The sequence below is a fragment of the Podarcis bocagei genome, assembly GCF_964188305.1.
Source record: "Podarcis bocagei genome assembly, chromosome: W".
Lineage (NCBI taxonomy): Eukaryota > Metazoa > Chordata > Lepidosauria > Squamata > Lacertidae > Podarcis > Podarcis bocagei.
In genome coordinates this window covers 30,214,467-30,240,065 of record NC_138131.1, presented here as the reverse complement: position 1 = coordinate 30,240,065, position 25,599 = coordinate 30,214,467, and the positions used below count along the sequence as shown (strand labels likewise).

Sequence of the window (25,599 nt, the reverse complement as noted above, 5' to 3'; positions counted from 1 at the left end):
TGCTGTGATCACCAATAGTCAGCATGGATTTCTGAAAAATAAGTCATGTTAGACTAACCTGATCTCGTTTTTTGACAGAATTACAAGCCTGGTAGATGAAGGGAATGCAGTGGATGTAGCCTACCTTGATTTCAGCAAGGCATTTGACAAGGTGCCCCATGATCTTGTAAAGAAGCTGGTAAAATGCGGTCTTGACTATGCTACCACTCAGTGGATTTGTAACTGGCTGACTGACCGTACCCAAAGGGTGCTCATCAATGGTTCCTCTTCATCCTGGAGAAGAGTGACTAGTGGGGTGCCACAGGGTTCTGTCTTGGGCCCGGTCTTATTCAACATCTTTATCGACGACTTGGATGATGGACTCAAGGGCATCCTGATCAAATTTGCAGATGACCCCAAACTGGGAGGGGTGGCTAACACCCCAGAGGACAGGATCACACTTCAAAACGACCTTGACAGATTAGAGAACTGGGCAAAAACAAACAAGATGAATTTTAACAGGGAGAAATGTAAAGTATTGCACTTGGGCAAAAAAAATGAGAGGCACAAATACAAGATGGGTGACACCTGGCTTGAGAGCAGTACATGTGAAAAGGATCTAGGAGTCTTGGTGGACCACAAACTTGACATGAGCCAACAGTGTGACGCGGCAGCTAAAAAAGCCAATGCAATTCTGGGCCGCATCAATAGGAGTATAGCATCTAGATCAAGGGAAGTAATAGTGCCACTGTATTCTGCTCTGGTCAGACCTCACCTGGAGTACTGTGTCCAGTTCTGGGCACTACAGTTCAAGAAGGACACTGACAAACTGGAACGTGTCCAGAGGAGGGCAACCAAAATGGTCAAAGGCCTGGAAACGATGCCTTATGAGGAACGGCTAAGGGAGCTGGGCATGTTTAGCCTGGAGAAGAGGAGGTTAAGGGGTGATATGATAGCCATGTTCCAATATATCAAAGGATGTCACATAGAGGAGGGAGAAAGGTTGTTTTCTGCTGCTCCAGAGAAGCGGACACGGAGCAATGGATCCAAACTACAAGAAAGAAGATTCCACCTAAACATTAGGAAGAACTTCCTGACAGTAAGAGCTGTTCGCCAGTGGAATTTGCTGGCAAGGAGTGTGGTGGAGTCTCCTGCTTTGGAGGTCTTTAAGCAGAGGCTTGACAACCATATGTCAGGAGTGCTCTGATGGTGTTTCCTGCTTGGCAGGGGGTTGGACTCGATGGCCCTGGTGGTCTCTTCCAACTCTAGGATTCTAGGATTCTATGAAATAGGTACCACTCTGGTGGGAAGGTAAACGGCGTTTCCGTGTGCTGCTCTGGTTTGCCAGAAGCGGCTTAGTCCTGCTGGCCACATGACCCGGAAGCTGTACGCCGGCTCCCTCAGCCAGTAAAGCGAGATGAGCGCCGCAACCCCAGAGTCGGTCACGACTGGACCTAATGGTCAGGGGTCTCTTTACCCTTTTCCTAAGCTCCTGAAGGTTGTGGGGCCCTTGATATGTCCAGTTGTCCTTTGTCAACAACAAATTGTCACTGTTTTGTGTTGAATATATGCTATATGCTAATTTATGGACCTAAGAGGGATCTTAAAGCCATTTGCACATAACAAAATAGGAGCTGACGCAGCACAAAACACTGTTGCTGTATGAAGTTTTTATTGCATTTGCTTTTTATCTTATATTTTGGAAGTGTGCCTCGTTTTCCCCCCTTTGGTCTTTTAGGGGGCCCATGAGAGAGAGCGGGGCCCTAAGCTAGAAGTATTTATCTCCTTGACCTCGAATTATTATGAAAAATGTCCGAGATTTGGGAGAAGAAGCAATGGAGGAGGATTGGAAAAAATTTAAAGACTATTTACAAAAAGTTTTTAAGTTATATGAATGTTAAGATTTCACATGATTTGGAAAATCTAGCTCCAGCAACAGGATTTGTTGGTATGGGAAATTAAGTTATATTAATGAGAGAACTAATGTTTAAAATAATATCACACATGTTTTTAGAGTAAATTGACAATAAGTATTTTAAACATAAAATATAATTAATTGAAAGAACAAAAAATGCACGAAACAAGGTGATAATTTGCTGATATTTTTATTGCAAAGAACGCACGGTGGGGAGACGTGGGGAAGTCCGGTTGGATATGAAAAAATGCTTTGAAAAGATGAATTTTTTTCTTCTTTTCTTCTTTTTTCTTTTCTGTTATTCTCTTGTATACCTGATTTTGTATGTCTATCTGGAAAAAGAATTATTATGAAAAATGAGGCCCCTCCGCCCCCCCCATTCCTTGGAAGGCCAGAGCAGAAGCATCATCGTGTTTTTCGGTGGGGGGGGGGGGCAGCCGCATTTGGGGCCGCGCAAGAGACCGGGCAAAGGGGGGGGGACCGGACTGGGCACGCGCGCGCTTCACGTTGGTGGGCGGGGCGGTGACGTCAGAGGGCCGGGCGGAGAGCGGGGCGGGGCTGGTGCTCACGTGGCGCGGACGCGACGGAGAGCAGGTAGGGGGAGAGAGAGGCGGGGAGCCCCCCCCCCCAAAAGCAGAACCGGGGACCCCTTGCAAAGAGCCCCCCCCCAACCCTGATCTCTGCAGGCGGGAGTCCCAGCGGTGAAGGCGCCGGCGCCGGCGGCGGGACGCTGCCCCGGTTGAGCGGCTGCCTGCCCCCCGGGAAAGGGGCGGGGTCCCCTTGCGCCCCCCCCTTGCGCCCCCATGCCGGGCCGGAGCAGCCGAGCGCAGGTGGCCCGAGGCGCCTGCGGTGTAAGTGGCTGGAGGGGGGCCCCCAGACCCCCCCCCGATCACGCTTCTGGGGGGGCAGAGAGCCGGCCTGGCTGCGGGGGGGGCTGCTTTCTGGCAGGGGGGTGTAATGGGGTCCCCGCCACGCCCCCCAAGCCCCCCACTTTCCTCCCCCCCCAGGTCCTTCTCCTGGCAGGGGGGTGTAATGGGGTCCCCGCCACGCCCCCCAAGCCCCCCGCTTTCCTCCCCCCCCAGGTCCTTCTCCTGGCGCTGCTGATGCCCCCTCTGCTGCGCGCGGCCTGCCAGCTCTTCTCCTCCATGGCCGCCTCCGCCGGGGGCCCCTACCGCCCCGGGACCCTCTCGGCCGCCTTCGTCACCTGCCCCAACCAGGCCGTCGCCAGGGAGATTGCCAGGTGAGCCCCGCCGGGGGTGGGGTGGGATGGATGACCCCGGGGGGCCCCTCCGATCTGCTGCTCCTTCCTTCCTTCCTGGCCGGCCCTGAGGGTCTCTCTCTCTCTCTCTCCCCCCCCGCAGGGCCGTCGTGGAGAAGAAGCTGGCCGCCTGCGTCAACATCGTCCCGCAGATCACCTCCGTGTGAGTGAGGGGGGCTCCGGCGTGGGCCAAGGGGGGGGGCTGCGAGGCGGCAGGGCACCCCAGAGAAGGGGGGCGCGGGGGTACACTACCCACCCACCTCCCCAAGCCCAGGCTGAGGGTCGGGGTTGGACTAGATGGCCCCTGGGGTCCCTTCCAGGATTTGCGGGGTTTCCTTCCTGTGCCATTTCATTTCGTTATTATATTGACATCCTTTTTTTTATTACATACATTTCAATTACTCCCGCCAGGAACTCCCGGGCCCCTTTGCACCCTCTGCAAAAGGGCTCCCCCTCCCTTTCCTGGGGGGCATCACAAGCCCCACCCTCTTTTTATCCCATCCCATTTCTGCATGGCCCACCCTTCCTTCCTGGGTGCCGTATGTGGTTCTGCTGCCCCTGTGGGGCAGGGCACCCCAGAGAAGGGGGCTCCCTCGCCTGGCGCTCTGACCACTGCGCCGCCGCTGCCTCCCCCTCTCTCTCTTGCAGCTACGAGTGGAAGGGCAAGATTGAGGAGGACTCGGAGGTGCTGCTGGTGAGTCCCTCGGCCCCCTCCTGCCCCCCCTCCCTATAGGTCCACAGAGGCGAGGGGGAAAGCGGCCTCCAGCTGCCCCGTCTGGTCCTTGGACTGCTCCACTGTGCTGGGGGCCAGGGAAGCCCCCCATGAAGGAGGGGGCGGAAGCAGCCCATAATACGCTGGGAGGCTGCTCAGAGCATCCCCTCTAACCGTTGGGCGACCCTTCCAGCCGACGAACGCTTTGCATTCAGATCCCGCCTCTCCCCCCCCCCCCACAGATGATCAAGACGCGCAGCTCTCGTGCCTCGGCCCTGGCAGAGTTTGTCCGGTGAGTCGCTGGGGGTGAGGGTGGCCGGGGGGGGGACACACACATTGAAGGACCCCCACTCCAGCCCCGCTGCGAGGTGACGCCCCCTTTTCTGCCCCTGCAGGTCGGTGCACCCTTACGAAGTGGCGGAGGTGATCGCTGTCCCCATCCAGCAGGGGAACCCTCCCTACCTGCAGTGGGTGGAGGAGACTGTCCCAGAGTGAAGCGGAGGGGCTGGGGGGCGCCCCACGGCCAAGGAGGAGGTTTTAGGAGGAGAGCGGAAATAAACACCTCTCTGCCCCTGCCTGGTGGGGAGAAAGCCAAGGTGGTGTGGTCTGAATCTGTCCTGGGGGGGGGCAGGAGGTGGGGGTCCGGGGAGGGGTCTCTGCCAGGCAGGCTTCGGCCTGCAAACTGCCCTGATCTCTCGAAACTGGACCCGCGAAGCAGCTGCCCCAAGATCAGGTTTCGGGAATGATGCGACGTCCCTCCTCCGCCGGCCCCCCTAAACGGGCTCTTGTCCAGCCCCAGGCAGGGCTCCCCGCCCCACAGCCAGCCAGGCGGGATCCTGGCCAAGGCAGCCCTTCCTCAAGCAGCAGAGTTAACCTGCGGAACTCCCTCCCACTGGAGCCAGTGATGGCGGGCATGCTCCGCCTCGCCAATTCTTCCGACCGCCAGTTGCTGGAAAACACAGGAGGAGCAATAGAAGCGTGGGCTGGCAGGGACCCTGGGGGTCATCTAGCCCAACCCCCTGCAATGCCCCAGTGTGGGGCTCGAACCCGCAACCCTGAGATTCAGAGCCTCGTCCTCTCCCCGTCCTGCCTGTGGGCTGCCTTTGGCCTGCCAAGGGAGCCTCCCAGGCCAGCAGCAGTCTACCTCGAGTCCTTGGGGTTTCTGGCCAGGAGGCGGGGCTGGACGGGCCTGATCCGGCAGGTGGGGGTTTTTTTGGGGGGGGGGTCTTGGGCCCCAGGAAGCAGCTGCAGGCGGCAAAGTCTTGCCCAGAAGCTCTTTTATTCGGAAGTGCTTTGTACAACAGTCAGTCTAGCAGCAGCAGAGGCAGGACTACAGGCGCAAGGGGGGGGGCTGTGTGTGTTTGGGGGGCAGCCGAGGGGGGGGGCGCTCTCTCTCTCTCCCACTCAGGCCTCTTTAAATAATACCTTTAACCAACAAACAGTAAAAAAATAAGCAGGACTCAAACTCTTTTTGGGGTCCAAGACGACGATATGGGGGGGCTGGGGAGCAGCGGCAGCAGCAAATGGAAGAAACTTGGGGGTCTCCTGCCCCCCCAAAAGCAAGAAACGGCACAGTCCACATTCCTCAAGCGGGTAGGGGGAGCCGCCCCACGGCCTGCCCCCCAGAATTGCACTTGTTGCTCTCTCCTTGGCCAGGCACATTGGGGGTCCCGCGTTGGGGCCCCTAAAACATGCTGCCCCCCTCCCACTCCACCAGGTACTGCACAGTGCCCTCGGTGGTGACGCGGCGAGCCAGGATGCGCACCGCCTCCCCCCGCGCCAGCCGCCCCATGGGTCCAAAGTAGCCCGAGCTGGCGGGGCCGCCGGGGGCCACGCAGAGGGCCGAGGGGGCCGGGGCAGCCTGCGGGGGCCGCTTGGGGGCCGGCGGCGCGGAGTGTCGGCGCAGGAGTGTCCGGGGGGCGGGGCCGTCATCCGCCGGAGATCGCTCTGGGCTGCCCCGCTCCGCAGGGGCCGCGTCGCCGGGGTCGAGGGGGGCTCCGCTGCTGGTGCTGCAGAAGGAAAGGGGGGGTCACTTGCTGCAGCCAAAGTCACCCCGAACCTCAGCTTGCCCCCCCCCGCTTGCCCTGGACAGCCAGCGCCACAACTTCCAGCAGCAACGAGGGTCCCGGATAGACGGGCGTCCGACCTCTGGGGAAGGAGAGGCACCCCCCCCTCTCCTCCTGCCTCCCGCTGCCTCCGCACAACAACCCTGTGAGGTGGGCTAGAGGAACGATGGCTGACCTCAAGGCCGCCTGGTCCGCTGCATGGCTGAGCAGGTCTCCCAGGTCCTAACTGGAGGAGGGGGGGGCTCACAGGGGCCGCCCTGACCTGGCAGAGGGGGCACCTTGTCTGGCGGCAAGGGGGGGGGGACCGGATGACGTTCCCTTCCCATCAGGGTCAAACAGCCATTCATGAGGCCGCTCACCCCACAGGCTGGAGCGGGGCCTCTTGGGGGTTTGGGGCTGGCCGGGGGCTGTGCTGGACTGGGCTTCCCCAGTGAAGCCCCCCACTTCCATCCACGCCCCCCTGGGGAAAGTGGGGCGCACCCCTCCCTCCCTCCCTCCTGCTCACCTCAAGGTCCCTGCAGTGTTGGCCGAGGGATGGAAGGAGGCAAACATCCGGATCGGGGCGCTGCAGGATGGGGGAGAGAGAGGCAGGCCGTCAGCGTGGGGCGGGGAACGCCACCCCCACCCCCGCCGTGGGGCTGCCCTGCTTGCCCCCTCACCTCTCCTGGCAGCGGGCGTCGGTGCGGCGGAAGTTGTAGGCGCTGGAAGTGCCGCCGTAGCCGCTGTAGCTCTGGTTAGCGCTGACTGGGTGCTGCACCACTTCCTGGGGGCGGAGAGAGGGGAGGGGGCTCTTGAGAGGGAGGCAGCAGGGGCCCCCCGGTCCCCCCGCCCTTCCTGGCCCCCGGCCTACCTGAGTGAGGGCCCTCTCCAGGCGCTCCCTCTCCCGGGTGCTCCGCTGCTCCTCCTGCTGCTCCTCCTCCTGCTCCTGCGCCCACTGCCCCCCGCTGCCACTGGGGGCCGGCGGCTGCCCCTTGCGCCTGTTAGGATATTTCCGTTCCACCTTAAAGGGAGCAGGCTTTTGTAAGTTACAGAGTCTGCGCATGTCCTGATCACAGGATGTTTTTGTTCAGATATTCCTTTCGTTTTTGTGCAGTCGGCTCAGACACGCTGACAGAATGGACGTGTTTTCTTTGTTCTGTTCATGTCCTAAATAAAGTCTGTAAATATGCTCTTTTGCTCTTCCTTGGTGCAAGCTTTTGGCTGTGCTTTTATCTGCTGATAAACAGTGTACACCAGCCTAGGAATGTGGCTAGGAATTTCCAGAGGCTTCGTGTCGCTAACTATTGGATCTGCGTGACTACGGGAGGCCGATGGACGCCAGAACTCCGGCTTGGGGGCTCATGATGGGCACTATCTCCCTGGCACATTCCCAACAACAAGGTTTCGGGCCCAGATTCACGGCACCTACAGGAGAGTAAAGCTGCAACAGACTGCGTTTGAGAGGTATGTGGGGAAAGTGAAAGGAAGGGACGTTTTCCTGTTTTACCTCGGCAAGGAGTCTTTGAACTCCGGCAAGGCCTAATTGGCCTGGGAGCTGAGCCAAAAAGGCTTCGTGATTAATGGCTGCCAAGATAAGGAGTCTCTCGACTCACGGCTAAAGTAAAAGCTGGAATGGAGTTTTTCCAAGCTTCTGGAAATGCTGAATCCCCTAAGTTGGATGGGCAGAATTATGAAACTTGGGCAAAATGGTGTGAGAGTTTGCTACGTCAGTTTGGGGTGTGGCATGTTGTTTCTGAAGCCCCCCCAGTTCCTCTGACAGAGAGATGGAAATCGCAGAATTCGAAAGCGATTGACGTAATAGTCCTATCTGTATCTCTTGAGGAAATTAAGACGCTGGCTGGCAACACCACTGCACGTGCAATGTGGACTGCTTTGAAAAAAGCTCGCAAGCCAGTAATCCCAGCCCAGAGTTTGACTGCATCGGAGGTCCTAGCTGTTTCCCAGAGTGCGGGTGATTGCAGGGATGCTGAGGGCACCGGTTGCAAGCTGCAGGGGGAGCTGACCGTCACGTCATCCCAGGCAGCATTCCAGCCTCCAGGGGGAGCCAAGGAGTCGGCAGCTGAGAGCACTGTTTCTCATGGGAACCAAGGCCATCGCCTTTGCAGAGGCCGGAAAGGCAAAGGTAAACAGAGCCACAGGCAGACACCTGCAGATGGCCAGGAGCAGAGGGAGGGTGAAGAGCCCGCGCAAGGGAAAAACAAAGCGTTGTTTGCTGGCACAGCTTCACCAAAGGCTAAAAGCAAGTCTGCTGGCCAGGAGCAGGGGGGCAAGCTGCAAAACAAGGGTTTACTTGCTGTAAGGACTGCTCCAACAGCCAAAGGCAGATTTATTGTGGATTCAGGTGCGAATCGCCACGTTTCCAAGGACAGGCACCTCTTTATCTCCTTCAAGCCCCAAGAAGGTGAGATCCACCTGGCTGATGGAAGGACGTTGCAAATTGCAGGAGAAGGGACTGTGAAACTTGCAAGTCTGCACACTACCATCAGTAATGTACTTTTTGTTCCAGGAGCGGCGAGCAACTTATTGAGCGTCCCACAGCTTACTGGACGTGGTTTTCAGATTTCCTTCAGGAGGAGCATCTGTGTCATCAGTAAAGGCAAAGAGGACTATTTGCATGCTAAGTTTATGGATGGTTTGTTCCATATAACTTATGATGACACTGCTGTTGTATCTAATGCTGATTCATGTTGTGTTGCACAAACTAACAAAGTTCTTCATGCAGGTTGCATTCACGATGCGCATCGAAGGTTTTGTCACCTCTCTTGGAAGGCACTGGCCAAGATGCCAGAGGTGGTTGAAGGTTTGAACATCAAACCCTGTAAATTTCACATGAAATGTGTATCTTGTGCAGAGAACAAGGTGAAGGTTGCTCCAAAAGGCAAGGAGTCTAGCAGGCAGGCTTCCAAGCCCTACCAGCTAGTGCATGCGGACCTAGTTGGGCCACTTGCGCCCTCTATAGGAGGAGCAAGGTACTTCATGATTCTGATTGATTCTTTTTCCAGGTACATTCATGTGTATTTGCTCGAACAGAAATCGCAAGCGTTTCCAAAGTTTAAGGCATTCTGTGCTTGGTTGGAGAATGTGCACGGTAAACGTATTTCTTGTTTTTTTACTGATCGGGGCGGGGAGTTCACTTCTCAGCAGTTTGAAGCTTTCCTGACTGAGAAGGGAATCCAGCATGACATGTCAACGCCCAGATCGCCATGGATGAATGGTCTTGCGGAGAGAGCAAATCAAACATTGCTGCAAGGAATCAAGACCTTGTTGCATGATGCCAATCTCCCTGATAAGTTTTGGGGGGAGGCTCTGGGGAATTTGGTTTATACCGTTAATCGAAGATTGTCATCACCCATTGGTTGTACCCCCTATGAGAAGATGTTTGGCAAGAAACCCAACACCAAACACATGAGAATCTTTGGTTCGGACATGTGGGTACGCACACAACAAACCAACAAGCTTGGGAAGCGTGGGGCACATGGTTTGTTCATGGGGTACGAAAAAGGTGCATACAGGGTATGGATGACTGACTCTAAGTCCATTAAGTTCACAAGGAGTGTTGAGTACAATCCTAAGTGGGGGGAAAATGTGGGAATTTTCCAGAGTTACCCAGAGGAGGATGAAGGTGATGTCAAGCAAGCAGCTAAAGATGAGAAAGCTGCTGCTGCTGCTGATGAGGATGATGATGATGAGGATGATGATGATCAGAGTTCGGATTCCAGTTCAGTGGGCGGCGCTGCTGCTGCTGCTAGTGTCAGTGACAGTGATGACACAGCAGACTACCAGAGCGCAAAGGCCTCAATCAGACCATCTGATGCGTCTGACAATGAACTGGAAGAACCACTGTTCACCATTGGTCACTTTTCTCCTAAGAAAGAGGAGATGAGTCCAGAAGACTTGTGTCTAGTACGCAGATCTGAAAGGGCGACCAAGGGCAGACCTCCAAAGAGGTATGCTGATGAGTTTGCTAAGACGGCAACTGCTGTTCTTAGTAGCTCAAAGAAGGTGTGGGAACCTTCAAGCTTCAAAGAGGTTCAGGAGTTAACCTCTAAAGATGCTGAGCCTTGGCTTAATGCCATGAAGGCTGAAGTTGATTCCTTGAACAGGAACCAAACTTGGGAACTGGTACCGGTAGTCCCAGGAATGAGACTGGTTGGCAGCAAATGGGTCTTCAAGGCCAAGACAGACCAGAATGGCAAGGTGGTCAGACACAAAGCCAGATTGGTTGCCAGAGGTTTTTCACAGGTACCAGGACAGGATTACCACGAGACCTATTCTCCCACAGTCAAATATGAGAGCATTCGGCTGATGCTCAAGGTCGCTGCGGAGGAGAAACTGCATGTTTCCCACCATGACATTAATACAGCTTTTTTGTACGGGATTTTGGGGGAGGAGCTGTTCATGCTTCCACCTGATGGGATGCAGATACAGAAGGGAATGGTCTGTAAACTGCGGAAATCCTTATATGGTCTCAAACAGAGTGCCAGGTGTTGGAACACAAAACTCACTGAGACATTGCTTTCTCTAGGTTTTCACCAGGGCAAAGCTGATCCATGTGTGTTTGTCAAGGAGGAGGGGCAAAACAAACTGTATTGTTTATGTTTTGTTGATGATCTTCTGATGTTTTGGAAGAATCAGGCTTTTTACCAAAGCACCCTAGCTCAGCTGAAGGAGCACTTTGACATGAAGGATCTTGGTGAGGTATCCAACTATCTTTCTCTGCAGGTGGAGAAGGACCAAGCAGGTAATTTTCTGGTACATCAAACACAGAAAATTGCTGATGTGTTAACCAGGTTGAATTTGGTTGATGCAAACCCAGCAGACACACCGATGGTGACAGGTTACCAGGTAGACAGTACTGCTGAAGCGTTTTCTGACACAACGCTGTACAGATGCATTCTAGGCAAGATGAATTTCATTGCCAGATGTTCAAGACCTGACATAGCTGTAAGCTGTAATTTGCTTAGCAGACATGCCAACAATCCTACGGTTCAGGATTGGAAAGCTCTGAAGCGCATAGCCCGCTATTTGAAAGGGACTATGCGCTACAGGCTGAGGTTCACCAGTCAGAAGACTGGAGGTCTTGAAATCTTTGCAGATGCTAGTTTTGGAAGTGACACCACGGATGGTACAAGCACTTCTGGAGTATGCTGCATGTACAACCACTGCCTGTTTGACTGGTTGTGCAGGAAGCAGACAACAGTGAGCCTAAGTTCCTGTGAAGCAGAACTCAATGCTCTGTCATTTTCACTCATGGATTGTGAATGGTTGATGCAACTGTTTAAGGACATCAGGGTTTCTGTGAAATGTCCTATACAAGTGTATCAAGACAATAGATCGTGTTTGGCTTTGCTGAACTCCGAGAGTTGCAAGCAGAGAACCAAGTACTTGCAGATTAAGCTACATCGTGCAAGAGAGTGTATTCAGAAAGGACTGATTCGGGTGTCCTACATGGCAGGAAATTCCTGCTGATCTGTTGTCTAAGGTTGTTAACAAAGAACAACTTAAGGTTTATGTACAAAGGTTGCAATTGGGTGAACCACAGGTACAACAGGTTACACGGAAAGGGGGAGGATGTTAGGATATTTCCGTTCCACCTTAAAGGGAGCAGGCTTTTGTAAGTTACAGAGTCTGCGCATGTCCTGATCACAGGATGTTTTTGTTCAGATATTCCTTTCGTTTTTGTCAGTCGGCTCATAGACGCTGACAGAATGGACGTGTTTTCTTTGTTCTGTTCATGTCCTAAATAAAGTCTGTAAATATGCTCTTTTGCTCTTCCTTGGTGCAAGCTTTTGGCTGTGCTTTTATCTGCTGATAAACAGTGTACACCAGCCTAGGAATGTGGCTAGGAATTTCCAGAGGCTTCGTGTCGCTAACTATTGGATCTGCGTGACTACGGGAGGCCGATGGACGCCAGAACTCCGGCTTGGGGGCTCATGATGGGCACTATCTCCCTGGCAGATTCCCAACAGCGCCGGCGCTGTGGCTGCTGCCGGGGCGGCCCCCGCCGCCCGGCCCTCGGGCGCTCCGGCCCCTTCCCACGCCTGCCCTGCCCTGAAAGGAAGCTGTAAGAGACCCTCCTTATCTGCACGGCACGGAGGGGGGTGCCGGAGGAGCAAAGGCGGGGGGAGGCCCTGCCCCCTTTCCCACCCCCTTGGGGCGGGGGAGACCCCCGGCTCACCTGCTGCCCGCGATGAAGGGGGTCCTGGGCGCGTCCCCGGAGCCGTCGGCCCCCTGGGGGGTGGGTGGGGGGGCGCGGCAGTGCAGCCCAAAGAGCCCCTTGCGCTTCTTGATCTCCTTCCCGGAGATGAACCTGCAGAGGAGGCGGCTGTGAGGGGGCGGCTCTCGAACCCGGCACCCGCAGCCCCCCATGGGTCCCACGGCCCCCCTCACCTGTCCTTGTGTCCCGTCAGGGCGTTCAGCAGCTGGCTGTAGCGCTCCCCCTTCGGGGTGTCCGAGAGCTGGGGGGAAAGGGGCAGCGTCAGACCCCGCCACCCTGAGGCCCCTTCTTCACGGGGGGCGGATCCGGCCTCCTGGCCCACACGGCCAATCCCCAACACTAAAGGGATCCTAGACTTTTATCGGGTCCCATCCCCTGCAATTCAAGAATGTTTTGCCCCGCCTGGGACTCGAACCCACAACCCTGAGATTCGGAGTCTCGCCCCCCCCTCTTCTCCTCCTGCCCCCAGGATCCCTCCCCCCACCCACCGGCCTCTCACCTCGCCCAGCAGGAGGCTGTCCCAGTTCTCGCTGGCGAAGGGCAGGATCTCGCGCTCAAAGTCAAAGTACTTCTTCTTGCAGCAGATGCTGAGGTGGTAGAGGACGAGGTGGGCAACGTCCACCCTGCGGGGGGGGCAGGCGGGAATCCCTCAGCGCAGCCAGCGCAGCCCCCCACCCTCCGGCCCCCCACTCCCGCCCGGTGCCTCCTGGCCCTTGAGGTGGCGGCTTCCTTCGCTCTGGCGCCAAAACCTCCTTCCCCCTTCTGCTCTCTCTTCGCTTTCCAGATCAGCTGCTGAATTCTGACCGACTTATTCTAAGTGTCCCAATTATCCCAAGCGGAGTATTAGGAAATCAAGTGAGAAGCAGGAAGCTGTTAATTAAAGGGCCCAAGTGGATCCGGATACACTCAAGATGTGGGGGGTTGTGTTTTTTTAAGGACCCACCTTCCTTTGGCTCTCTTTAAGCTGCTTTTATATGGAATCACAGTTGGCATGTACCCCGAGGGTCATCCAGTCCAGCCCCCCAAGATGCAGGGACGTCCTGCCCAACGGGGGCCCCGATCCCGTGACCGAGTCTGGGGCCAGGCCGCTGCATTGCTTTCTTGTGCTCATGCCCCCCTGCCGCCCCAAAGCGCCCCCTCACCATCTCAGGGGGAGACGCCGGACGCTCTCTGGGCCTCCCGTGCAGACGCAGCACTCAAAGACGTAGAACCTGCCGGGTGGAGCCGGGGGGGGGGTCAGTCACAAGATGCCCTCGCCCTCTGACCCCCACCCTCCCCCCCCACCCAGGGCTGCCCCTCACCTGTCCCCGTAGAGCAGCGGCTTGCTGAGGCACTGGGTGCAGGCCTCGTGGAACCACTGGGCGCAGCCGCGGCACTGCAGCATCTTCAGGTTCCACCTGAGGCAGAGGAGGAGAGGGGGCTGGTCAGCTGAGCGCCCCCCTCCGGTTCCAGAGGCGCCCTCCCTCCTCCCCACAAGCCCCCCTCTTCCGGGGGGGGCAGACTCACTCTCCGGGGCCCCCGCAGTAGCAGTAGCACTGCTGGCGGTTGGCGAGGTGCTCAGCGTCCCACTCCAGGGTCTTCAGCTGGTAGGGCAGGACCAGTTTCATTCCCAGCATGGCCTTGGCGTAGGGCCCCTTCTTGAGGGCGCCGCCCCGCTGCAGAAGGAGGAAAGCCGTGGGGCAGAGTCAGTGCGCGGGGCTGGGACAGAGGACCTCGGGGGGGGGGGGGGCAGAGGAGACCACACTTACCTTGGTGGCCACAGCAAAGACACACTGCCGGCACGTCCAGGCCCCATCGCTCAGCACCCGGGGCAGGTGGCATTCCTGGTGGTAGGCTGCGGGGGGGGGGGGAGAGGAAGGAGGGTCATCAGTGGGGCAGTGGGGGGGGGCGGGGCCCCAGGGGCAGCTTGTGGGGCTCCTTTGGCGGACTCACCGTGGCTGCATTTCTCACACCGCACCAGCCGGTTGTCTGGGCTCACGGCCTCCGAGTGGCACACGCAGCAGGACTGCTCCTCCCCAGGCACAGCCGCTAGGAGAAAAGGCAGGGGGGGGCGTGAGGGGCCAATCCCCCCCCCCCAGGGCAGCTGGGTTCCTGCCCCAGGAGCCTCAGGAGCAAGATAGACTGCCTCTGGAGCTGGAGGCTCCATCGGGAAACGAGAAGTGTCTTCTGGATGGGGCCAAAGAGGGTTCTCCTCTGATCCAGCCCCCCCTTCTCACCCTGGGCAGCCAGGGAATGCCCCCCCCCCAAAAAAGCGGCTTCCAGGAACCGGCCCTTCAGAACCACTGATATCTCGGCAGTGGGAGGGAGTTCCACAGGTGAACTCTGCACTGGGGTCATCCCTACAGAACAAGGCGGGGGGTGGGGGGGTGGGGAGCAGCCAGGCCTGCAGGGGGCGGAGACTGGGGGGGACCCCAAAGTGGGGGGGTGGGGGTGGGGGGCTTCACTGCCCACTGACCTGGGTTGATGTCCTTCCAGAGCACGAGGAACTGGGAGTCGTCCTCAAACTGCACCAGGCACACCTGCCGGAGGGGGTCCACCTGCGGGGGGGGGGGGGCGGAGGGGGTGAGCAGAGACCCCCAGCCGGGGGGGGGACGGGCGGACCCCCCTGCCCCCCGAGGGGAGGGGCAGCCACTGACCTTCTTGATGGTGCCCAGGTAGAGGAGGCCGTCGGTCCAGCGCGCCAGGACATCCTGGCCCTCCCAGAAGCGGGACCAGCCGGGCGAGGGGGGCGCCCCTCCGCTGCCGGCCGCCGGCCGCTTCCAGGGCCCCGAGGTCAGGCGGGCGCTGGTCCGGGTCAGGCGGGCCGAGGCGGGGGAGGGGCGGGGGGGCGCCCCCTTGCCGGCTCCGCTCTGGGGGTCCCTCTCGCCGCGGGGGGGGCGGGGGGGTCTCAGGGGCGGCGGAGCGGGACCCTCGGCGGCTCCAGCCTCCCGCCGAGCGCCAGTGACGCAGCAGCCGGAGCGGGGGGCCGCCAGGGGGGATGCCGAGGGCCGGGCGGCCCAGCCCCCCCCCAGCGCCCCCACCCGGACCCGCCACGCCCCCACCGGGCTGGGGGGGGCAGCGGGGGAAAGACCGTGGCAGCGCCCGGGGGTCCCCCCAATGCCAGGACCCCCCGGCCCCCCTCCAAGGGGATCGCCCCGCTGCAGTGTCCCTGTGTGCCCCCCCTGCCTCAGGCCCCCCCGATCCCCCTTCATGGGGGGGAGGGGAAAGGGGCCAGGGTCACTCGGGGTCCCCCCCCTCCAGGCCCCGCCCCACCTGCGCAGAGGGGCAGGCGAGTGTTCAACGGGGGAAGCTGCCCCGGTGGCCAAGGCGCGCTCCGCCGGCCTCCCCCGGGGGGGCCCCTCCCGTTTGTTTATTGATCTCCCTATACATTGATCTCTCTCCCCATAGATCTCCCTGGCCCCGCCCCTCCGGCCCAGGCCCCGCCCCCGCCCGCCCGCTTCCTGCGCGCCGCGGCCGTTGCCAGGGAGGGGCGGGGCCGCCTGCGGCACGCGCGCGCACTCACGCTCGCCCTCCCGCCGACGCTCCTTCCGGCGGAGGCGGGCTCGGGCGCCTTCTTGGGCGGCGCGCGTGCGCAGTGCGTGCGCCGAGGAGGGACTTAGGGGCGGAGCCGTGGGCGTAAGACGAAGAGGGCAGATCAGGGGGAGGCGGGCTGAGGCCCGCGGGCCGGATCCGGCCCCCTCGCCTTCTCCCTCCGGCCCGCGGAGGGGCCGGCAATCGGCGCCCTTGGACATGCGCAGAAGGTGTCCTTTCCTTGAAAAGGCATCTCTGGCTTCTTTGCGGGGCAGAGGAATTCGCTCTCCCCCCCCCCTCCCCGTGTAGTCCGGCCCCCCCAGGGCCTGCGGGACAGCGGACCGGCCCCCTGCGGGAAAGGGTTGCTGCCTCCCGGCCCAGAGGCAGCCTATCTCGGTGCTGGGGGCCATTTGGACTAGCCGGACCTCCTTTGACCTTGCAGGCTCGGCTTCATTCCCTTGGCCTCCCACTGGCTTCTCCCCGAAGGCCTTGCCTCACCTCCCGTGAGTCCCTTTCGGGGGTCTGGGGGGGGGCGCCTCTCTCTTGCCTGCCTCGGGCTTCGACACCCCCCTCCACCCTGGTTCTGAGATTCTTCATTAAATGAACTCAGCGGCCTTCTCTTTCTCTCCCCACGATGAACTCTGAGGAAAAAAGTTTCCTGCTGCCGAAAGGCCCCTCCCGGCTCCCTGTGTCTGAGCTGCGCCTCAAGCGCCCGGCCAGCGATGAGAATGAGCCCCCCAAGGTGGACCGGGTGAGTTCCCAAGCCCCTCCCTTCTGCAGCATGGGGGGTGCGAATGGGGCGTTGCCATTTCCAGCAGAGAGGGACGTGGAATAGGATCGGTGAGGTGGCATCCAGCCTGGCCCTGGAGAATAACAAACGGCTGCCCTTTCCTTCCTCCCAGAAACGGGCTCGGGCTCCCCTGGGCCCTACCAAGCGGGGAGGACCTGTGACGGCAGCCCCCTCCGTTCCGAAGCCTCCGCCAGCGGCCCCTGGGCTCCGAGGCCACCGCCAGGCCGGTAAGCTCAGGTCGGGGGGCGGGGCAGAACCTGGGGAGTCCTTCTGGACTTTGCTGTAACACCGCTTTCTTGGCAGGGGGGCGCCGCCGCTCGAGCACTCGAACCCAGGCGACTGCGGGTGTGGCAGGGCCGTCCATCACAGGTAGGCAGCGGGCTGCAGAAGTGTCCCTGTTAAGGGTGCCATATCACACCTGTATATCGTACGTGTTATTTTTCAAAAATATTATAAATATTGTTGTATTGATTTCCATTACAGTGGTACCTTGCTTTTCAAACGGCTTAGTTGTTGAACAAATTGGCTCCTGAACGCCGGAAACCTGGAAGTAAGCTTTCCAGTTTGCGAACATTTTTTAGAAGCTGAACATCCGACACAGCTTCCGAATGAGTGCAGGATGCTCCTGCAGCCAGTCGGAAGCTGTCCCTTGGTTTGCGAATGGTTTCTGGAGTCTTGGACTCCTGGAATGGATGAAGTTTGAGAACCAAGCCACCACTGTATAAAAAACAATGGCATTGCATAGCTAACCTATGGAACTTCCCCTCCCACAGGAAGTAGTGATAGCTACTAACTTGGATGGCTTTACAAGAGGATTAAACAGATGCACGTCCGAGAGGGCAATCAATGGCTACTAGCCGTGATGTCTGCTCTGCTTCTATGGTTGGAGGCAGAAATTCTTCTGGATACCTGTTGCTCGAAGCCACAAAGGGGGAGAGGGCTCTTGGGTTTGAATCCTGCTCTCTGGTTTCCCACAGGAAACTATTTGGCCACTGAGAAAAGGATGCTGGGCTAGACCAGGGCCTGATCCAGTTATGTTCTTTCAACACCAGGCAGCTATCTTTGCTGGACTTTTTTTGGCACCTGCTGAAGCCATTTTAGTTTTGTCAAGCTGATTCAGATGTGTAGAATGTGGGTTCCCCGTAATCCTGCATCTGGTGCCCCTTTAACTTGTGTGCATTCAGTGCAGGAAACAATATAAAAAGTTTGGAGAGGGGCTGGGAAAAATGCTCTGGCAATCCTGCCCACCATCAAATCCAGCATATTTCAGCTATACGTGGATTTTGACTTTAGGCGCAATCCGTGGAATGGAACCCCCACATATGTTGCTTTAATCTGTCTTGAGTTCCTTGCTGATTTTATGTTTTGAAGTATTACTATTGTTTGGAGATGTTTCATGAAGCAATGGAGGGGAGACAGGGTCCCCTTGGGAATCCTTTCACTGCTTCATGTCTCGTTCCTTGTTTCCCAGCAGGATCCCGTCGGACGGTGGCTGCGGCAGCCCCTAAGCCAGGTAAGGCCTAGAGAAGGGAAGGAGGTGGCCCCCCCTGTGCCATCCTTGAGCCGCCACCGGGACCCTCACACTGTCCTCTCTCTCTCCCTCTCCCCTTGGCAGCCGCTGCTCCTGCCGCTGCTGGCGGGGGTGAGAAGAAGCGGGCCCCCTGGGACTTGAAGGGGCAAGTGAGCGACTTGCGGGCCAAAGTGGGGACCTACAAGGAGAAGGCCCAGGGGCTGGCCGGGGAGAATGAGGCCCTGAGGCATCAGCTGAGCCAGCTGGAGGGGGAGCTGAAGCAGGCGACGGCCCGCAACCAGCAGCTGGAGGGGCAGAACAGGTGAGCGAGCAGCAGCCTGAGAAGGGAATGGCGGGCTCCGTCTGCTCCTCCTGCTGCAGGATCTGACCTCTGCCCTACCCTCTCTTGGCAGTGCCCTGGCCTTGGAGCTGCAGACCTGCCAAGCGCAGGCCACAGAGAGCCGGCAGAGGGTGGAGCAGCTGGTGAAGCAGGAGCAGCAGCTGGAGGAGACCGTCAAGAGCCAGAGCCAGGCGATCCGGGAGCTGGAAACCGCTGGCCGCAAAGCCAGGGAGGCCAAGGAGGATTTGGCTGCCCAGCTGGAGGCCAGAGAGGTGAGGGGGGGGGCTGGGGACCCTTCCACCCGCCCTTTAATGGTGCTTGGAATCCCAAGGTGAGGCGAGGAATCCTTGGGACTAGCCAACATCCGCTTGTGACGCCTGCATTCCAGCGGGTTGGACTAGATGTCCCGTAGGTACCCTTCTGATTCCACAATGCCAGACTCAAGATCACAGTTAAGGGTCCTCAGCCCCAGAAAAGAGAGCTAGATACCTTAAAAATGTTTTTTTAAAAAAATTATTAAATATTTTCAACATATAATACAAACCAAACTAGTTTAAAAAAAGATAATAAGATGAGAGAAAGATGTTGCAAACACTTTTGGAAATCAAGAATTTTTTAATAAAAGATAATAAGAAATACAGAAAAAAGCAATAAAAGGTGGGAAGATAAGGAGAAAAAGAAAGAAAATAAATAAAAATCACAACAGTAATAGTAATAATCGCAATAAAACACAAAATTTTATGTGTCTAGCCCTCTATCATAATTATATCTTAATCTTCAATCCCCCCCATACAGAGAAGTGTATCCCTCTCGGCTCTCGCTGGAAGCGCTTCCCTTCTCCTCAGCCTCACACCCTGTTTCTCACACAAGTCCCTTTTCTATCCATCGCAAGAGGGCCCTAGATATCTGTCTGGGGGAATTGCTAACCTCTGCTGTGTCTGTTCCTGCTGGTGCTTTTCCTTTCCCAGCTGAGGAAGCCTGCATTTGCCGCCTCCTCCCTGAATTGTTGCCTGGCTGAGAGGGCAGGTGGGCGGCTCTGGGTTTGAGGTGGCCCGTCCCTCACTGGCCCTGGGGTTTCTCTGACGCAGGCGGAACTGCGCCTGGCGCAGGAGAGCCTGGCCCGGCGGCCGCAGGAGAATGAGGTGCTGGCAGCACACAAGGCCCAGCTGGAGCAGAAGCTGCACGAGTCGGAGATGGAGCGGCGCTCCCTGCACAACGCCGTCCAGGAGCTGAAGGTGGGCCGGTGGTGGTGGGGGGCTGGCACTGGGGGACCCTTTGTGGGGCTGGGTGCTGACGACTCCCCGCTCCCTCCAGGGCAACATCCGTGTCTTCTGCCGCGTGCGCCCCCTGCTGAGCAGCGAGAAGGAGGCCCAGAAACAGGGGGTGAGCCACCTCCGCTTCCCGCCAGACGACAGCAAGAGCCTGGTCTTATCCAAGGCGGAGGAGGTCAGTCTGGGGGTGGGGGGACAAGGCGGTTGTCGAAGTCTTGGTGGCATCTTGGGCTGTCACAGTTGCCAGGGGACGTCAGGAAGTCTCCACCTGCCGCAAAGCCTGCCGAGAGCCAGTGTGGGGTAGTGCTTAAGAGCGGTGGCCTCGTAATCTGGGGAACCGGGTTCGCATCTCCGCTCCTCCACATGCAGCTGCTGGGTGACCTTGGGCCAGTCGCACTTCTTGAAGTCTCTCAGCCCCACTCACCTCATAGAGTGTTTGTTGTGGGGGAGGAAGGGAAAGGAGAACGTTAGCCACTTTGAGACTCCTTTGGGTAATGATAAAGCGGGATATCAAATCCAAACTCTTCTTCTTCTTCAAATAAGCCAGTGTTGTTCCTGCAATGACCTTTGCAGGAGCAGGAGAAACCCAAATGTTGATGGCCGGCCCAAGGCCAACAGACCCAATGCCAGCTGGAGGATATGTGTGTGTGTGCGAGAGAGAGCATTGTGGCCCCGGGAGAGCTGGCCAAGGGGGAACGCGGCCCCTGTCACCACTTAGTCGGTAGAGGCTCATAATCTCAGAGTTGTGGGTTCAAGTCTTGCTTGGGGGTGGACTAGATGAGCCTCGTGGGTCTTCCAACTCTGCAATTCTTTGATTCTCTGCCAGTCCCACGTTGGCCGGGAGCGAAAAGAGGACATTGTCTATGAGTTCAACTTTGACCAGGTCTTCCCTCCGTCCAGCTCCCAGGAGGAGGTCTTTGAGGAGATCTCTCTGCTTGTGCAGGTAAGGAAAAGCATTTTATTCTGTCAACCACCCTGAAGAGCACATAAATCAATCAAATAAATATATAGAATAAATACATTAAGGGGGGAAGCGGCCCAGTTCTTCTAGTTTGTTATTATGTTGAGCATGGTACAGTCGTATCTTGGCCCTCAAACACCTTGGTACTCGTACACTTTGGCCCCTGAACGCTGAAAACCTGGAAGTAAGTGTTCCAACTCCCCAACATTCTTTGGCAGCCTTAGTTTTTGAACGGACTCGGTTCGACAACCAAGGTGCCACTGTATGATGATGATGATCGTGAGGATGATTCCCCGGCTGATTTGGCTGGTTTGTCCTGTGAGTCGTGGCTGAAGGATGGTCTGGAAATTCCACATAGGGCGGCTCTCCCCCTCCGGGGGCAGGTGGGGTCTGGTGGACGCCAGCCTGACGGCTTCCCTTCCTCCCCGCAGTCGGCCTTGGACGGCTACCACGTCTGCATCTTTGCCTACGGGCAGACGGGGAGCGGCAAGACGTACACCATGGAGGGCCCCGACTGCCAGGACCCTTCCACGGCCGGCATGATCCCCCGCGCAGTGCAGCAGATCTTCAGGAAAGCCCGGGAGATGGAGGCCAAAGGCTGGAAGGTGGGGGCAGAGAGGGAAAGCGGTTGCAGGTGTCCAAAGGGGGTGGAGACCCCTGCTGCATTCACTCGCCATGCTGCAATTGCCAGGGGGGTTTCGCACTGGGCTTGGGAGCTCCCAGAGAGGGCGCTGGTGAGAGAGGGCTGCCTCCTTCACCCTCACCCACCCCACAGGATGGTGAGACCGCCAGTGTTTTTCTGCAGGGCCTTCCGTTCAGCCTCACAAGATCCCCTGAACACCCGAGGGCTGGCCTGTCTGAACTCCTGGGCCTCACCTTTGGAAGCCTCCTCTTGGAATAGCCATGCCAGTTGGTCCCCGAGTCTGAGCTGGGAGCGATGTGCTGGCTGGGCACGCGCCACCCCAGCCGCCTTCCCTGGTCTGATCCTGCCCCTCTGCCTGTCTCCTCCCAGTACCATTTCACTGCCAACTTCCTGGAGATCTACAATGAGTCTCTGCGGGACCTGCTGGTGTTGCGCCCTGAGCGGGGCTCTGAGCTGGAGATCCGGCGAGTGAGCCAATGCACGGAGGAGCTGCACGTTCCCAACCTCTGCTACGTCCCCGTTGCTTCGGAGCAAGAGGTACCGCGGTGGGGGGGGGCAGCTGTCTGTCTGGGATTTTCCTGGGGGGTTCCAGCGGTGCAGGGGGTCGGGTAGATGACCCTTGGGGGTCCCCTTCCAACACTACTCTTCTCCCGCTCTCTGCACTGTGTCCGGCCACCAGCCTGCTTGCAAGGGGTGGAGGAGAGGCAGAAGCCAGAGAACCAGCCCCATTGTGACCCGTTTTAGGGCCTTGGTCTGGGGACAAGGCAGCCAGAGTGTGTCTGCATCCAAAGCCTCTGAGGGGAGGAGCAGAGGGAGGAATCTGGGGTTGGGCTAGATGACCCTGGGGGCTCCCCTCCGACTGTGCCGTTCTCTGAGAGGCTTCTGCATGAAGGCCTGAGCCATCCTACCTTTCTGGAGAGCTCAGATCACCTGGGTCTTGGCCCCTCGGCTCCTTATGGGGCTTCTGCCTGCCCTAGAGTTCCCAGAAGAAGAACTCCCCCCCCCCCCCATGCTTCCCTTTCTATTTGCAGGCAATGGTAGAAACTCCAGTGTAGAGGCTAGGCACCAAGCGGCTCCTTAAACCAAGCTTAAACTCACCCAAATGGGATGTCTCGTTGCCATTTTGGGGCCAGGCGTTCTAAAGTCTTATTTTTCAAATGATGGCCTGACTGACTGACTGATTCTCAGTTAAACATCTGGCCAGTTCAGATGACCACCTTGAGCTGGGATTGGGGCAGTCCACATATCTTGGCCTATTCCAACTTCTCTTTCTTAACTGTACATTCAGAATATAAGAATATTCTTTGCAGCTGAGCGTGGGGCAGTGGGGGCAGCGGGGGAGTGAAGTCAGGTGAGAACAAGGAGCTGCCATTGTTCACTGCTCCTGCTCAGGCTGCTGAGAGAAACCGTTTTGGTTCCTGATACTCATTCTGATTGTGTAACGGATAGAATTCTATAGGACGAGGTCCTCGTGTGTGGAAAGAGTCTTGCTCCGAGGATTCCCAGGCTTCCCCTCCAGGCGGTGATGTCCAACGCCATCGGGCGCCCGGGCATCTCAGTCTGGTCGCAAGTAGCCAATAGCCGGGGGGGGGGGGGAATGTGCCCGGCTAGCCTCTTCACGCTGTTTGCCTGGGGCTGGCTAGGGCCAGAGGATCTCTGGGGTCCCTTCCGACCGCCATTCTCCGCCTCCTGCCCCCCGCTTGCCCCTTCAGGTCCTGAAGCTGCTCCAGAGAGCCAAAGCCAACCGCTCAGTGGCCAAGACGAATCTCAACGAGCGCTCGTCCCGCAGCCACAGCCTCTTCCAGCTGCGCATCGAGGGCCACAACCCCAACCGGGAGCTGCACACCTCCTGTGAGTGTGGCCGGCCCCACGACCCCCTTCGCCGGAGGCCTCTGTCCCTGCCCTGGCCCAGAGGCGCTCCCTTGCTCTCCCTCCTCTTCTAGGCCAGGCCCTCTGTGGGTCCCTGGTCCCCAGCACCCCCCCTTCTCCCTCCACCCTCACCCCTCCTTTGTCCCCCCCCCCCCGCAGCCGTGCTGAGCTTGGTGGACCTGTCTGTCAGTGAGCGCCTGGACAGGTCCCTCTCCACCGGCGACCGCCTCAAGGAGACCCAGGCCATCAACAGCAGCCTCTCCAACCTGGGCCTGGTCATCACCGCCCTCAGCAACAAGGTAGGCGGGAGAGGGGGGTCGCGTGTGCCTCCGGGGGGGGGGGAGTCCTGGCCAGCCATGGGGCAGCCCTTTGCAGCCCCACAGCCCGCCTCCCGCAGTGCGCTGGTCTTCTGCGAGGGTGAGGATGTGGCATCCAGCACTGTCTCACGTGTGGGGTGCCCACCTATCGGGGGCTCTAGAGCTGTGATTCCTTCCAACTCTACAATTCAATCGGGAATGGGACAGCCTCATGATGCTGGCGGAACCGGCCTGCCCTAAGTGGGGAGGAGGGGCCCCACACATTTCCCCCTCCTGCACCCATCCTTGTCCGCTTCCTTTGCCCCCTTGCAGGAGGCCCATGTGCCCTACCGGAACAGCAAGCTGACCTACCTCCTCCAGAACTCCTTAGGCGGCAATTCCAAGATGTGAGTCGGCAAGGAGGGAGTTGATGGCTCCCCCTCCCCTTTGAGGCCTGGTCTGCGCTGTCCTGCCAGGAACGCAGGGGGTTGGGCTAGATGACCCCTTTCAACCCAGAGGTCTCTGACAGGGGGGCCATGCACCCCCCTTGAGGCAGCCTCTGTTTCTCCTCACCCTCTCCTCCGGCCTTTCCCCCCAGGCTGATGTTCGTTAACATCTCGCCCTCGGAGGAGAACTTTGCCGAGTCCCTCAATTCCCTTCGCTTTGCCAGAAAGGTAAGTGGCTGCAGCATCCGGCTGGGGGGCGGGGGTGTCCCTTTCTCTGGGCTGCTTGCAGAATCTCCTCTGCGGAAGGGGCATCCTGACCGCAGCTGGATGGAGGAGGTGGCGGCAGCAGCAGCTGTGGGGACCAGTTTCTGGCCCCCCAAATCTGCCCGGTCTTGCCTTGCAGGTCAATGAATGTGTCATTGGCACAGCGTCAAATCGGAAGTGAGGGCGGCGGAGGCGGCTGGTCTTTCTGCTTCTCGGATAGCGACTCCCATTCTTACTCTTTTGTCTTTTAAAGTCTTGATACTTTTTTTGTAATAAATGTTTATATTTCTGAATTTATATTCTGAAATTTTCTTCTTCCACTGCTGAATTTGGCTTTTTCTGCTGTCTTCCTCCGGTGAGCTGCGTGCCCAGGCTCCACTTCAGGGCGTCTCCTCCCTCTCAAGCCTCCCTGCCCTTTCGTTGGCAGCAGTGCAGTGGCCTGTGTGGTGTAGTGGTTAAGAGCAGTGGACTCGTAATCTGGGGAACCGGGTTCGTGTCTCCGTTCCTCCACATGCAGCTGCTGGGTGACCTTGGGCCAGTCACCCTTCTCTGAAGTCTCTCAGCCCCACTCACCTCACAGAGGGTTTCTGGTGGGGGAGGAAGGGAAAGGAGAATGTTAGCCGCTTGGAGACTCCTGAAGGGGAGTGATAAAGCAGGATATCAAATCCAAACTCCTCCTCTTCCTCCCCTTCTTCTTCTTCTTCTTCTTCTTCTTCTTCTTCTTCTTCTTCTTCTTCTTCTTCTTCAGGGGTAAGGGAAATAGGTGGCTTGAGCTTGAGTTTGGCCCTTCTGGAAAGGATCCTGTGGCAACGGGAGGACTTTAACTGTGGCTGAGGCAGGAAAGCCTTGTAGGTAACCGTAAGACCCTTGTGGTCTGAGGAGGCTTCAAGGGCTCTCAGCAACCAACTCTTGCATGATGTGGCTTTGCTAGCAAGGCCAAAACATGCAGAAATGGCCCGCCAGGAAAGATGGGCTACTCCTGTTGAACTCCTTCCTGCAAAAAGCTGCCACAGCACCTCGCCAGAGACTCCTGAACAGGCTATTATGTTCTTATGTACGAAGAGATAAAAGTTTAGCTGTGTTTCAGAGGAGAAAAACATGCTGGTTGTGTCAGGGCTTGTTTGTGAGTTGGGGGGTTCATCCAAGCAAAAATACACACCATAGTAACAAACAACATACTGTTACGGAAGAATCTAGGTGGGAGGCTGCTCAGTCCCCCAACTGGTCGGGCAGAGCCAGAATAAAGGAGGAGTCCAGCCACTGATACGGAACGGAAGGGGGGGGGCTCCTTCCCCCCTTCCTTCTAGGAACATCTGAGGCCCCGCTTATTCCTATGGCCCCGCTTTAGCCAATCACAGCCATGCATTCGTCCTGCAGAAGCTAGCTCAGGGAGCCCCTGCACGCCTCATTTCACCCCTGACAAGCTGCTGACGGCCCCCCACGGCAAGAACAATGGATCCGAAACCAGGGACCTCCTGTTACAATGTATCCATTCTGTTTCTGCTTTTGCCCTATAGTACAGAATGGGTTTGAAATCATTGAAATCTTTAGA

At 57.8% G+C, this 25,599-nt stretch overlaps 3 protein-coding genes across 4 annotated transcripts; 2 read left to right on the top strand and 1 right to left on the bottom strand.

The window, feature by feature from the left end:
- Positions 1-2,688: 2,688 nt before the first annotated feature.
- Positions 2,689-4,459, top strand: LOC308578282 (protein CutA-like). Of its 2 annotated transcripts, XM_081178544.1 has the most exons (6): positions 2,689-2,745; positions 2,977-3,134; positions 3,256-3,315; positions 3,801-3,846; positions 4,107-4,156; positions 4,260-4,459. In XM_081178544.1, exons 1-6 carry the CDS (start codon positions 2,698-2,700, stop codon positions 4,357-4,359), a joined length of 462 nt encoding a protein of 153 aa, XP_081034670.1. In that variant the 5' UTR covers positions 2,689-2,697; the 3' UTR covers positions 4,360-4,459. The 2 variants fall into 2 exon arrangements, with proteins under 2 accessions (XP_081034670.1, XP_081034671.1); XM_081178545.1 differs by lacking the exon at positions 3,256-3,315.
- Positions 4,460-5,124: 665 nt separating this feature from the next.
- Positions 5,125-15,878, bottom strand: LOC308578069 (PHD finger protein 1-like; the record flags this gene model as incomplete). Its single annotated transcript, XM_081178353.1, has 16 exons — positions 5,125-5,873; positions 6,436-6,495; positions 6,590-6,693; positions 6,781-6,907; positions 11,903-11,992; positions 12,109-12,240; positions 12,321-12,388; positions 12,647-12,770; positions 13,290-13,358; positions 13,449-13,544; positions 13,654-13,802; positions 13,896-13,981; positions 14,080-14,175; positions 14,603-14,684; positions 14,784-15,192; positions 15,400-15,878. 16 exons carry the CDS (start codon positions 15,876-15,878, stop codon positions 5,549-5,551), a joined length of 2,496 nt encoding a protein of 831 aa, XP_081034479.1. The 3' UTR covers positions 5,125-5,548.
- Positions 15,879-16,291: 413 nt separating this feature from the next.
- On the top strand, positions 16,292-24,340 carry LOC308577894 (carboxy-terminal kinesin 2-like; the record flags this gene model as incomplete). Its single annotated transcript, XM_081178266.1, has 16 exons — positions 16,292-16,408; positions 16,560-16,674; positions 16,751-16,816; positions 17,919-17,960; positions 18,063-18,279; positions 18,371-18,569; positions 19,386-19,532; positions 19,612-19,743; positions 20,395-20,511; positions 20,961-21,134; positions 21,542-21,709; positions 22,885-23,023; positions 23,201-23,340; positions 23,671-23,744; positions 23,936-24,011; positions 24,187-24,340. 16 exons carry the CDS (start codon positions 16,292-16,294, stop codon positions 24,226-24,228), a joined length of 1,965 nt encoding a protein of 654 aa, XP_081034392.1. The 3' UTR covers positions 24,229-24,340.
- Between the last annotated feature and the right edge of the window lie 1,259 nt (positions 24,341-25,599).

What these genes read in the sequence shown, in the direction of transcription:
- LOC308578282 (XM_081178544.1), top strand. Translation starts at nt 2,698, where the DNA reads ATGCCGGGCCGGAGCAGCCGAGCGCAGGTGGCCCGAGGCGCCTGCGGT. An exon ending in GTCGCCAGGGAGATTGCCAG is followed by an intron (nt 3,135 to 3,255) that starts GTGAGCCCCGCC and finishes CCCCCCCCGCAG; the next exon opens with GGCCGTCGTGGAGAAGAAGC. An exon ending in AGGACTCGGAGGTGCTGCTG is followed by an intron (nt 3,847 to 4,106) that starts GTGAGTCCCTCG and finishes CCCCCCCCACAG; the next exon opens with ATGATCAAGACGCGCAGCTC.